Source organism: Pundamilia nyererei, unplaced genomic scaffold, assembly GCF_000239375.1.
Source record: "Pundamilia nyererei isolate P.nyererei 1_Seehausen unplaced genomic scaffold, PunNye1.0 scaffold00135, whole genome shotgun sequence".
NCBI classification, from domain to species: domain Eukaryota; kingdom Metazoa; phylum Chordata; class Actinopteri; order Cichliformes; family Cichlidae; genus Pundamilia; species Pundamilia nyererei.
The window spans coordinates 898,531-911,898 of record NW_005187536.1 but is presented as its reverse complement, the minus strand read 5'-3'; the positions used below and the strand labels follow the sequence as shown (position 1 = coordinate 911,898).

The window sequence follows — 13,368 nt, the reverse complement described above, 5'->3', positions numbered from 1 at the left end:
CTCACTCCTGCACAGGTTCTTGCTGCATCATCATTCTGCTTTTTGTGTGCAACACTGCATGCTTGCTAAGTGTGCTAAGAGTGTAACCACCTCATGATCAGATGTGTTTAAAGGTACATACTCGTCTCACACACACATCCTGTCCTGTGGGAGAAGTCCTTCTTGTCTGGTACTGGTCTGAGATGTGTTGCTCTCTCATACAGAATAACCACTCATTGCACTGCATGAGGAGAAAGCGTCTAAAACATGGTCTGAGTCCTGATGCTAAGATAGAGCTCACCTGGCAGCAGTCGAGATAAATGGGAGCCTTGAACAATGTTGACGGCGCTGATGATGCCTTGTCCTCTTTTCTGTTGCATTTGTGGCACAGATTTCTTTCAAGTGTAGAGAGCTGACTCTTAAATATATCAGCTTGGTTTGTTCACAGCTTCTTCTCAGTCTGGCACTGACAGCTGAAACATCTCTGCCTCCAACTGGAGCTGTGCAGCTGTTTGGTAAAGACACTAGGGGGCAGTCAAAGCCACCGACTGAAGCCAAAGCTAACCTCTCTTGTAGATCTCTCACTGGTTTCTACAGATTTAACATTTACAAGTTGAAAGCAAAGAAAGTTTTTGAATCTTCGAGACTTTTTGAAGTGACCATGTCATTTAAGGTGGACCTCATACATGAGGTAACTCGCAACACGACATAATGACCATAATTAATAAATAGAGAATTGATAATGAACCTTCAGTTAATAGTTACACAGCAGTAAAATCATAACTAATAATGCTTACTGATTAGTAAATGATTCATAGATGATGTGTGTAATGCTTTTTTTAAAGAACAAATAATTATCCTTTGATTGTTTTTGCTTTTATTTTCTATGTTTGATTAGGCTGAGGCACCAAACGTATTCAAAAAGGTTTAGCTTAAAATATAAGCTCTTATGACTGAGACCTGTCTCACTGTTTATTTATTTTATTATTATTATTATTATTATTATTACATGAATTAACGACACAAACACAGATTATTAGCTACAGGCAGATAAAACATGCAGGTCATCGTTTAATGAGCGCCATCAATTTTTCTTTGTGAAGGGTTTCCTGCATGGCCGGTTCTCCTTCCATACATGGAAAATGTAAAATTAAATGTATATTGTTATTTTATTATTCAACCCGTTTACTAAGGTCCCACTATAAAGGTAGTATTTCAAGGGTGGAAATAAGCTCATCATGCAGCCATTTATCCATGCAGCCATCTCTTGTAGTTTCTTGAATATAAATATAAAATGTAAACACTGGAATTAGTTAAATGTCCTGGGAAGTCAAAGACAGCGTAAGTAAAATAATTATAGAAGGACTTGTAATATGTGATGTGATTTGTGACTCTGTACTTTATACTTACCTTTATTTAACATCCTACTTTATCCATCATTTAAACGCTTATAGTCATATTTCACATATAATATCGTCATAAAGCCAATTATGTATTCAGTTATTTTAGGATGTTTTAAAAGGTTCTAATGTGAGACATCACCAAACAATAACAACTACAAATTAAAATATGTCATTTTGCATTCCTTGAACAATATTTTCATACTGGGATGCTTAACCAGCTTCCCCATGAGAAACACTGGACTACTCCTTCAGATCTACGAACAGTGACTGCAGATTTAGCCAAAGAACGACCAAGCAGACTCAAATCAACCAGGCAGCCATTTTTATGCTCCTGGAACAATTACCAGGTCTTAAATTTACTGCTGCAAAGTGCCAATAAGATCAAAGTTGATCCAAAGAATTTCTAAGTTCAATATGCAACACCCCTCCTCCATTTCTCCTTCTTCCAACCTTTTTTTTTTTGATCCATTAATTTAATGTAGCATATCATCAGAGATGAAATCGTCATAAATAATCCTCGTTCTGCAGGACCACGAGCTGTCGTCATATTGTGACCTTCTGGCTGTAACTCAATTAGGATAGCATCAAAGACATAATATCAAGCACCTTGTATGATAACAATTTTCAGAAATGTCATCATTGAAATGTTTGTTTTTCCCATTAAACGATTGTTATGATTTTGTTTGGTTGTGGGGTTTTTGTTTTTTCAAGGCAGTGGGCGTAAATTAGCCTGTGTGTGAAGTTGGTTAACCATATTGACACTATTGAGTTGTCAACGCGTCAAGCCTGATTTCATTATTGAGTTTAGGATGTAGATGTCAACATATTGGTCGCCAGCTTGGTGATTTATTTTGGCATAAATCGATACTGTGATTTAAATAAAAGCAGCCCTGAAGACCAGAAACAGACAGGGGAAAGTCATTTCTCTTTACCTTAAGTCCGATAGCTAGTTTTGGAGTTCATTTACTGATGTTCTTCTTTTTCTTTTTATAACCATCAATATAAAGAATAATTCAATGTATGATGAACTTGCTTTGCAGGGGCTGATGGTGGCATGAACAGGAAGTAGAGACCCAGTAACAAGAAAATGAGGTTGTGCTAAAGGCAGACGAGGACGGACACCCACCGACAGGGACAGACACAAAGTATCACATTACTGCCTCTGGCAGCGTGTCAGGCAGTCTGAAGGGAGGGACTGGGGATGGACCAGATCTGATTAATGAGTGCTACTGGGTGGTGGAGACTCTGTCCCCACTCACCCTTGAGTCACCAGCACACTCAATGGCTTCATCAATTTGTAGCCATTATAGACAAGAATGGATCCGGGGGTGGAAACTAGCTTCTGCTCCACCATCTGTGGGTATCTGCGCGAGTAGTAATCATTTCTTTCAGATTATAAAATGACACATTTATGTGCTGAATGCAGCCACTAAGTTAAAGTGTCTGTTTGATAAAAGTTTGACTTTATTCAAATATTCATGGCTTTTAACTAAAACTGTGTTGTATCTGCACCATGCTAAAATGCTAATGATAACTAGGCTAACCTGCCAATGTTTGTGAATTTTTTCCTCTGGGAACTACAGCCTATCAGTCATAATTGACTTAAACAATGGTGATACATGGGAAGTTAACATAAAATAATGTATTTATATTGTAGAGATACTTCATTTCATTGGAAAAGTAATGATTCTCACAGTCTGCTAGTGGCCCAAAATCAAAGGTAGAATTCTCCGGACACTATCCAGTTGTTAAATGATGATGTGATAAACCCTGCTTCCTGCTCCAAACTACAAGGCTGTTGTGTTTTTAACATGTTTTGTATCTTGTTCTATTTAATCTGAACAAGCCCCTAAAAACAGTCAGTGATCACTGTCGGCCTGTCTGGGTTTTTATTACCACTGTTCATTTTAAAGCTCAGTTTTTAAACCCTTACGATGTAACTACAGCCCAGCCCATGCAGCAGTATATTAATGACTAACCTCGTATTGTGGATGGATTATCTCAGTTGTTCTCCTGACTGAAGTTTACAGCATCCTGCCATTTGTGCCTAACCATCAGGAACCCTCTCGTTAACTTTTATCGAGTGGAAAAAAGTTAGCGTTCATCCTCCAGCTTCACTGTTTATGCTATGCTAACATAGCTGTGTCGCTAGCGATCACGTAGCACATCATTATATACCAGCTAGCCCAACTTCAATAACCCTACAAACGCCACTGCTGTTTAGTTTTCTGTCTTCATTTATGTTGGAAGTGATAGCAGAGCTGTACGTTTGAATTTTTCAGAAATCTCTCAGTCAGAACATGCTATATCATGTTTAGGTATCATGCTATATCAAGCTAGCGAGCTAACTTCCTGCTAACTTCTAACTCCGTTAAACTTCATAAAGTCTGTTTTCATGGATGTTAAACTTTATCGTTTACCTGGTAAAGCAGCAACGCTGATCATTATTACAGATGAAAGAATTTAGACTGTTTGTGACTCTCAATGATGCCACAGTGTTCGTTTGACTTTGGGACCTGAAGCGGCGTTTGGACCCTGAAACGACTGATGATGTCAGACTTACAGACCAGATGGATATGCAGTGAATGTGTATGTACCACAAATCCAGCTGCAATCCAGCTAATAATAGTTTCAAAATGTAAGTGCTAGACTGACCAACCAATCTTAATATCCTTATAACTTCTCCATTAGCTTAGCATGAGAAAGGGCTTGAGCTCACTTTCTGCCACACAGAGTCGCTTGCATTGCATTACAAGTTCATGCAAGTGATAACACATCCTGTTCCCTGTGCAAGCAAAAGTTGGCGTGTTTGTGTGTGCATCTGTGTCTTTTAATGATCTTCACATAGATTGCGTGTGAACACAAGCAGCTGCGACAATGATATAGATAAGCAAATAGCTTCACACACATCGTTAGGTGCTCATTTACAGACATTAGGCAGGACAACAGGTAGCTCAGAAACTAGCAGGCATGTATGTGAGTGTATCTGCCTCAGTGAATATAAATTATTTGTAACATGCAAAGGCTGTGAATTTATACATTTTAGTGCAGTAGAGCACAGTTTTGGCAGCTATCCATCTTCCCAGCAGCTTACTGCGTCCGGTTACTACATCAGGTTGATTCTGTGACATTTTCCTTAAATTTCAAAAAGGCCCCAGGCTGCTTCAAGGACTACGATGAAATATTTGCTCTTCATAGTATAAACTGTCTCGTGGAGGGTGAAAAGGCAGTTAAAACTGAGTTTCCTGATTGGTGCTTAGAAGCTGTTTAGAGCAAAATTGGAAGGATAATGACTCTTAATCAAGACATTATGGTCCCCAATGGTACTGATGATTTTAACGCTTGCTTTTTAAATTGCATATTACTGTAACTAACGCATTTGTTCAGACTGCCGTTAGATGAACAGAAATTGGCAAAAAGTGTGGAAAAAGAAGACAAAGTGAGGAGCAGAAGGTTGGGGGGAACAATAATGACAGAAGACATAACACATAAGCAAAAGGATCAGTGAGGAAAATGAGACCTCTTCCTCAGCGTGGCACGACATGCATCAAGCAGTGGCAGCCCCTCCTCTAAGCCCGTCAGTCCTAAATGACCAGTTAAACCAAAGGTTTTTCTCTTTTTAACGCTTGGAAACCTTCTGAAACACAACTTCATCCTTTAACCCGTCCCAGGCTGGAGATTCCTGCACGACAACCAGGCGTCATCTGCTATTAAACCAGAACTGGCTGCCATTTTTAATCGCACCTTTCAGTAAAGAGGTCGTATATTAAATTAATGTTTTTTGAGCAGATTCAGTCACATCATTGTTCATTGTCTCATTGCTATAAACTGAGTGTTTAGCTAAAGTACACGATAAAACTAAAATAACATCAATAAAATTAAGTGATGGGGGCACAGGTCTCATTATTTTCCTAAATACTCCCGAGTGTCTTTAGAGCCAGACGTTTGGCATTATGTATGTGGAGCTGTTACTGAATGAGTTTGGAAAAATATGCCGAGAGCATCATGGAATAATCATGAGCAAAGAAGACAATGATGAAGAGTTGCTTATAAAAATACTGTTTAATGCTGTTTAAACTCAGAGCACTCATGTATCTGGCATGTAGTGACAGAAATTAATTTGGAGGCATGTTGCTGACATGTATCAGTCTGGAAAGGCTAAGAATCCTTTTCTAAGGTTTTGGGACTGCAGTGAACCACGGTGAGAGCCGTTATCCACACATGGAGGAAACTTTAAACGATGGTGACACTTCCCCACGTGGCCAGACAATCCCAATTACTCCAAAAGTGCATCAGTGACTCATCCAGAAGACCCCAAAACAACATCTAAAGAACTGCATGATTGAAAATACTCGGTAGAGTGATGGTCTGCGATTGCTGTGGAGTGGCTTAAATCAGATTGGCAGGATCTTAAATTAGTTAAGAGTAGTAGTAACAGTTTTTAGGTCTATGGGACAGTTACTTTTTCCACGCAGGGTCAGGTAGGTTTGGACAACTGTTTTTTCCCTCATTAATAAATGAAATAATCATTTTACACTGAAATTCATATTTCCCTACTTTGTGGAGTTTATATTTAGACATTTAAAGCCCATGGTTTAAATTAAGAGGAGGATGTGTGCAGAATATTTGCAAAATAAAAGCGATAGAAAAACATGAAGGCTGCTCCGTGTCTTCAGTATGAAACAGGCTGAGATTCCAGCTTTTCTTCATTTATTCAGATTGTTTTCAGCCCATATATCATCATGTAGGTCACTTCAGGATGCGCTTTGATAAGAATGCAACACCCCCACAGCAGCCAGCGATGCAATATTCTAAATCTGCAACCTAAACTCATTCCCAGAGTTACAAGCTTCTCCCTCTGGCCTTTTTTATTTAATCTGCCTCACTCAACAATAAAGGCATGTTTCATCTCAGCGTGTCAGGTACTAAAGCAACCAGAGGAGAAGGGGAACAAAATAAAGCTGATGTGACAGTGTCACACAAGGTTACTACAAAGAATTATGTGTTTCCTTCTTAACCTACCACTCACCCTAACACACACACACACACGCATGCCACTGATTAAATGCCACAAACATGGATTGGTGGGAGTGTCTGTGGATCACAAGGCTAATTGAACTGTCTCAGCTGTGGAAAGAACGATTATTAGTTATAGAAAAATGCAGGTAAGAGCGGACAAGAAGAGCAGATGTCTGTTCATGTCATATTCAAGCAAACATATAAAAGAGGAGATTGCTATTGTGATTCGATAGAAGTTTACTTTTATGTCTGTGTTGATCTGTCACTATGTTTATGGCTAAAATATCTCAGGAACTGGAAGTTCATGTTCCCTAAAGCATGATTTATAATGATTCTGGTGTTCCCTTAATGCTTTATGTGAACAAATATTGACAGCACTGGTGCAAAAATAGCAGTTTTGTATAAGAGTGGTTAGCACAGGCTTCACATTGTCGTGCTGAGGAACATGTGTGCGATGAGCGCTTTGAGATCCTCGCTCTGAGGAGCAGACTGGGTGTCCCACAGAGCAACAGATGTTTAACTACTCTCCCCAGCCACTCCTTTGCGGCCCAGTCACTGCCCCTGTCTTTGTGTGCTAACCAGCTCTACGTGTGTCTGTCTCCTCCTATCATTCACAGACCTCTGTTTAGGAGTAATTAGCTATGTGCCTCCTCTCTTCCTCCACTTCTACCCTGAAGCCTCATTGTCATTGTACTGTCATCTCACCCTTAACTGTGCTAAGTAATAATCATCCAATCTCAGCTCTCCGCCTCGCCTCCTTTCCCTCTCCTCCTCCTCCATCCCTCCCTCTTGTCCTCCTCGTTATCTCCCGGTCTGAGTTTTGAAGGCTGTCATTAATCAACTCATTTTGAACAATGTTGAACCTTGCAACCCCGAACACCCACCGCTGCTCAACTAGGAAGTGTTCCATTCCCCTGCGGTCCATTAGGCCAATCGGAGCAAAACGAGGGTACGACAAAAGATACAATAGAATCCAAAAGCAGATTTTGGACTAGATTCCACAATAGGACGCAGACAGCTGGGGAACAACAGGCTTTATTATATTCTATCTGTTGGGAATTTGAGGGAATTTTCTTCTCAACCCAAAGTCTCCTGGGATACACGGTCATGTCTTACTTTACTAAAATGTGTGGCGTGTTAATCCCTGTCTGACGCCCGTATCTTTCCTTGGTTGCGTGGTGTTGATGATGGGAACATGCTGCTGAACTCTCAGGCGCTACCTTGCAGCAATCATTAGTGTCAACTATTGGAAAATACCCACAGAAGCCTGCACAGAGTCTGTCCTTTGCAAAGTCATGAGAGTCACGAGATGATGTGCATAATTTCCACCCACATTGTAGCCAAATGTGGGTGGAAATTATTATTTTTTTAAATTGCACAAATTCTATTAGAGGTTCACTGCTGTACTAGACCCCGTTTAACAAACAGGTTCTTGGCATAAAATAAGTGAAATAAAATCGGCTCTGCCTCTGCACTTCAAGAATGGGGTAACCTTTTTGCCATTTAACTATAGAGGTCTGACAGAATCGCCCACCTTCTTTACATTTGTGTATGAAAAGAGGCGACATAAACGCTTCTTTTACAGCTGAGGGTAGAGGGGAGCGATGGGCTGGCTTGTTTTTCTATTCTGTGGCTTGCTCTTATCCATTATAACTCTGTGATCTGCATTGTTGCTCTTGTCAGACCAGTGTGTGTGTGTGTGTGTGTGTGTGTGCATGATAGAAAGACAACGAGAAAGGGAGGTTAAATAAAATGCATTAAATTGTAAATCATTTAATTTAAATCAAGAATTTTAACATGAATGGAAGAGCAGCCATCCTTCTGAAAGAATAAACATCTGCTCTGCTTCTTTCCTTCAGTTTCTTTTGTGTTAAATTGGACCAAGAAGGACAACTTTTTTGCCAGGAGAGAACACATTCCTCCTTAAATGTAATGAAGACAACCCAAAAGCCTACATCACAGCCTTTCACCTTAAAAACTCTTCTCCCCCCTGAACCGACGTCCTGTGTTAACTCTTAAATTTCAGTCATGTCTTCTAACAACACGTATCTGAAAACTGAACAACGACAAAAAGTTTGCAGCCCACTTAAAACCCTCACTCCTGATTTCCGCTGTTATAGCTGAAGATGAGTGAATGTGGTTGATGAATAATGTCTCCGTTTAACAAAAGCAGATGTAGAACAATATCTTATAACAGGCCATCTCTGCTGTGCAATGAACAGAAACCATCTATGCACAGATGTTATATGAAAACAAAGACTTTTTTAAGGATGATTAAAATGGCAGTCTAATGACCATAAATCACAATTCTAATATATTACCAAACACGCTGTTTCTATTTGGTGTTAAATTTTAAATATCAATGTCATCAGCCTACAGAACCTTATCTCAAAGGTTATGATATTTATGCTTGGCCATCAAGAAATGTTAGACAGACTGTATTTAATGGTGAGCTATATCCTCGCTCTGCCTTATCTAATGCCCGGAGAAGAGATCACAGGGTGGTAATTATTTTACAGTCGGTTTTTACAGCCTTGGATCTGTCCAACATCACAGTGATGTATCTGACCATCAAAGACACCGAGAACGAGTCGCCCATGCTATAACATAAAGCATTTACTTTATAACAAATACCCAAGAATTTGCAATCGAATTGCTTGCTCTTGTTAAAACAGGATACATAATAAATGTTATAGAATATATGATGAACATGCACGCTGCTTTGTGGACTCTTCCTGTTCATGCACAGTTTTGTGCAGCACGCTGATGGGTGCATTAGCCATGGATAAGACACCTTGCTGCGCCCATGCTTTAATATTTGATCAGTGATGTAAGTTATGGTAATTACACAACATTAACTCCTGCCATACGCACAGCTCTTCCAGTCAAAGGAGGCGGCTGATAATTTACTCAAATATATATATGTATATGTAACGTTCCAGCACACACATGCAACTTTTACTTTAAACACGTAGGCTGTTTCTCTTAAATGCTGTGTGCTCAGTTCAGCAGGTGTTGGTGTATTTGTCTTGGACATGAGAACAGTTTGTTTTCCCAGGTCAATGACTGTCTCTTATCAATCCTGTAAAGTCCAGCAGGAAATCACACCTGGTGACTGTGGAAAATAGTCTATATAGATGAAGGCTGAACCCTTTAAGCGACGCTTAATTGCTCAGTTTCAGCCTCTAATTAAGATATTGTCTGTCTGTTTGTCTGCGACACGTAGGAATCAGTTTAGGTTGAAGGGAAGATCTCCTGGAAAACTATAACTACTTACATGCCGTCCTCTTTTGTGCACATTAATATATAAAATACACTACTGCATGCAATAGATGAAGAAGAACAGATACAGCTGCTTGTCTGCACATCTCTGTCTTCCCTTTCCAAATCTTGGTTGCATGCACCGTGTGTATAATTGATGAATAAATGCCAACTACTACGTGTTTTTTGTCACCTGTGTCTACTTTGCCGGTGTGGTTCTAATCTACAGGAGGGGAAAACAAAGAAAAGTTTGCTTTCTCTCAGTTTACTGCCCTTTTATGTGCTCTGTAGTGTGGTGATGACGATAATCATGGAAGCGGCTGCTGATAAGAACAGTTGGGTTTCTGTCAACCTTAGCAGGCTATAAAGTTTAATCAAGAGTTAGCTGTAAAATGATTAATTTTTGTCATAACTCTAAGTAAGATTACAGCAATTAAGGCAATATAGTCGTCAAGAGTGTTTGCACCTCACACATGTTGGATGTGTAATATAATGAGTGTGTAAGAGGTTGTGTGAGAAAACTACACCTCGACTTCACCTGAAACAGGGTTAAAGATAGAGGACGCAGACATTTAAGGAAGAAGAAGTTCACATTATTAATCTTTCTTTCCTTTTTACAAAGTTCTCCTACACAGGTTAATCTTTTCTGCTTTGAGATTTATTGACGCGTAAATGGTTCTAACGGGGGCTTACAGGAAGCCATTTCTGTGACCTAGTTGTATGCATAAGAAGGACGAGATCAATTAACACCAGAAGAGTTTGTGAGTTCCTGCCCCTGTGCTTCTGCAGAGCTCTGGCCAATCACAACAAAGCAGACTTTGTCGTGCGCTTGGGTTCGAGTAATTTTTGCGCTCACTGTCGGAGCGGTGAAGTGTTTTTTACACGCAGAGTTCGTGCAGTGGGTCAGAAAAAAGGCATTTCTTCCGTGAGTGGAAATGACAAGCTTAACCCGTGTATCAAGACCTTAGAGAAACATCGAAAGTTCATCAGAAGAGTTTATTTCATTATTGAAGTTTAGGTTCGGGTTTTAAAAACAACAAAAACGCTTCACACGAAATAACATCAACTGTTCAGAGGACACATCTCGAGTCAGAATGACAGCCAACATGGAGAAATCCAAAAACTTTCGAATTGATGCGCTGCTGGCGCACGACGTGGACCAGAGGACGGACACGGACAGTGCGTCCCCCGGGCTGTATCACAGCAGGAGCCCCGGAGACAGCCCGCTGTCGACCGGCGGCTCAGAGACGCCCTCCTCCCCTCATCCAAACTCCTCAAACTCGTCTCCGGCGCAGTCTGAAGTCCTCTCCAAGTCTCATCTCTTCAACCTGTCCCAGTCGGGATTCCCTGCCCTGCATCAGGTGGGTCTCATCGGAATGCACCCGAGCTCTGTGTATCCCGTGGCGGCCCTCGGAGGCCAGCACACCGCCTTCATGTACCCCGGCTTCACGCAGCTGGTCCATCCGTATCCGGAGCAGCTGAAGGGGGTCACCGGGACGCTCCCACTGGAGCCTTGGATCAGAGCCGGGATAATGATGCCCAGACTCAGAGAGTATAACGGTGAGTTTGCGTGTTTGTTTCCACAGATGTGCATTTTTCTCGCCTATAAACTTTATCATTGTTATTTTCGTACATGGTAAGAATTTTTCAACATCTTAATTTTTGGATCAAAGTTTTTGAATATTTAACAAAACTTGTTATAACATTCTTCTGCTGGGTATTAACATTTAAATAATAATTGAATAGTTGCAGTGTTTCTTTGTTGATCACGTATTTGGCCAGTGTGTTAATTTATGTAGAACAATAAAGCACTTCATAAATTGATTCTATATTTTTTCTTTAGTTATTGATTGTTTGGTGCACAGCTGCATGTGTTTTTCTCTGAGGTCGTTTATTGTAAAGATCACTATTACCTGTGTGTTCGTATTGAAAGTGCTTTGACATTGAGAAGCTGTAGTTTGAGGACGATTTATGTCATACAAATAACATGCACTGTTTATGGTAAAGGTAACACCTGATACAGACCTCAGTCAACTGATCACACTTATAGTGTTTTCATTAAGGTAATGGACCCCTGTGATGGTTTATTACTCCTCTGCAGCAATCCTGTTATCATGACCCTCCATCAAAGCAATAACTGTTAACTGACAGAAACACTGTGACACAGGTCGGCTGTGGCAGCAATGAGAAACCAGGATTTGGGAGTTTGTAACATTTCCTTTCCTCCTTAATCCCATTTATAGATTACCTTTGTGTAGGCCGCCATATGATTTGCTTCCTTACAGGCCTACCAGTCATAACAAGTGAAATATTTCCACTTGCAGAGACAAATTAATATCATTGATATGTCATAAATAATTTGTCTGGTTTCTCCTCAGCACCATCTCAGACAGGTTTGTTGGGGAAGTGTCGGAGGCCCAGAACAGCTTTCACCAGTCAGCAGCTGCTGGAACTGGAAAACCAGTTCAAGCTCAACAAGTACCTATCCAGGCCTAAACGGTTTGAAGTGGCCACCTCGCTCATGCTAACAGAGACTCAGGTTAGACTATGCTGACAAAGTTAGTGAATGACCATATAAGCCAACAATGGCTATTTTTTGTGTGTAACATTAACAGCTCCCTGGTGTTTCATTTTTACTACATTCTTGTCAGCATTTCATATACCAACTTCATTTATTCTCAGTTCAGCCAGCTACATTACTAAATAGTCCAAACTGTGATGATTCCTGCCATTTCCAGGTTAAGATCTGGTTCCAGAACAGGCGGATGAAGTGGAAGAGAAGCCGCAAAACTAGGGAACAAGTAACTCCAAGCAGCCTCGCGGACAGAGAAAGAAGTGGGATGGATTTGAAGAGTATCAAACGTCACGGTGGCTCTCGCACCTTGAGCCTAGAGGATGAGGAGGAGATGGCAGGGGAACACGAGGATGCGAAAGAGCAGATAAAAGAGCTGAGAGAAAGTTCCTTTGGCTCTGTTGGGTTCACGAGGCATTCAGGAGGAGAAATGGGAAACTACAACTCTTACTCAGAGGAGGAGACTGAGGAGGGAGGCCCAGGAACAAAAACTGGGGCTTTCCCATCATAAACTCGTCCATGTTTTTATTATATGTCTTCTTATGCTCATTATTATTAAAATAGTAATGCCATTGCAATCCTGTGCACGAAGACGGTGGAATGAAAACAACGTTTTGTTAAAAGTTTTGCTTGGTTAGTTTGTTTTTTAACAGCCTGGATCATAGTGCTAAACCAACTCCAAACATCTCAGTCTGTTATTAATATTACATGAAATCAGAACTGTTCAATTGTTATGTACCTGAACATTTAATGCTTTAATAGCCAGCTATCCATCCATGAGTTATGACTTTAAAATCAACAAATAATTCAGACTTTTTGAATTTATCTTTATGACTTAAAGCCCACTTCCCTGTCCTGCCACCTGCAATAAACACATTTATCTTTGTACGCGCATGCAATTAAACTACATGAACGAGTGATAATGGCACTTTCATAGAAGGTAGTAGACAATGAGACAGACATAAAATAAAACTAATGGTGTCAGTGTGGATGGTAATATTATCCAGGTTTCCTGGTCCGTTACAATACGTGATTTACGTGAACTCAGCTGATGTTTCAGGGCATAATAAACACATAACAGGCACACTGTTGTATTTTTTTTAGGAATTTAGTTTGTTTTATGATATTGAATGC

General features: G+C 40.3%; 1 protein-coding gene across 1 annotated transcript; it reads left to right on the top strand.

Moving 5' to 3' along the window:
- Positions 1-10,756: 10,756 nt before the first annotated feature.
- On the top strand, positions 10,757-12,745 carry LOC102199688 (motor neuron and pancreas homeobox protein 1-like). The gene is made up of 3 exons (XM_005743775.1): positions 10,757-11,222; positions 12,041-12,201; positions 12,401-12,745. Exons 1-3 carry the CDS (start codon positions 10,757-10,759, stop codon positions 12,743-12,745), a joined length of 972 nt encoding a protein of 323 aa, XP_005743832.1.
- Positions 12,746-13,368: the final 623 nt, after the last annotated feature.

What these genes read in the sequence shown, in the direction of transcription:
- LOC102199688 (XM_005743775.1), top strand. Translation starts at nt 10,757, where the DNA reads ATGACAGCCAACATGGAGAAATCCAAAAACTTTCGAATTGATGCGCTG. An exon ending in CAGACTCAGAGAGTATAACG is followed by an intron (nt 11,223 to 12,040) that starts GTGAGTTTGCGT and finishes GTTTCTCCTCAG; the next exon opens with CACCATCTCAGACAGGTTTG. An exon ending in TCATGCTAACAGAGACTCAG is followed by an intron (nt 12,202 to 12,400) that starts GTTAGACTATGC and finishes TGCCATTTCCAG; the next exon opens with GTTAAGATCTGGTTCCAGAA.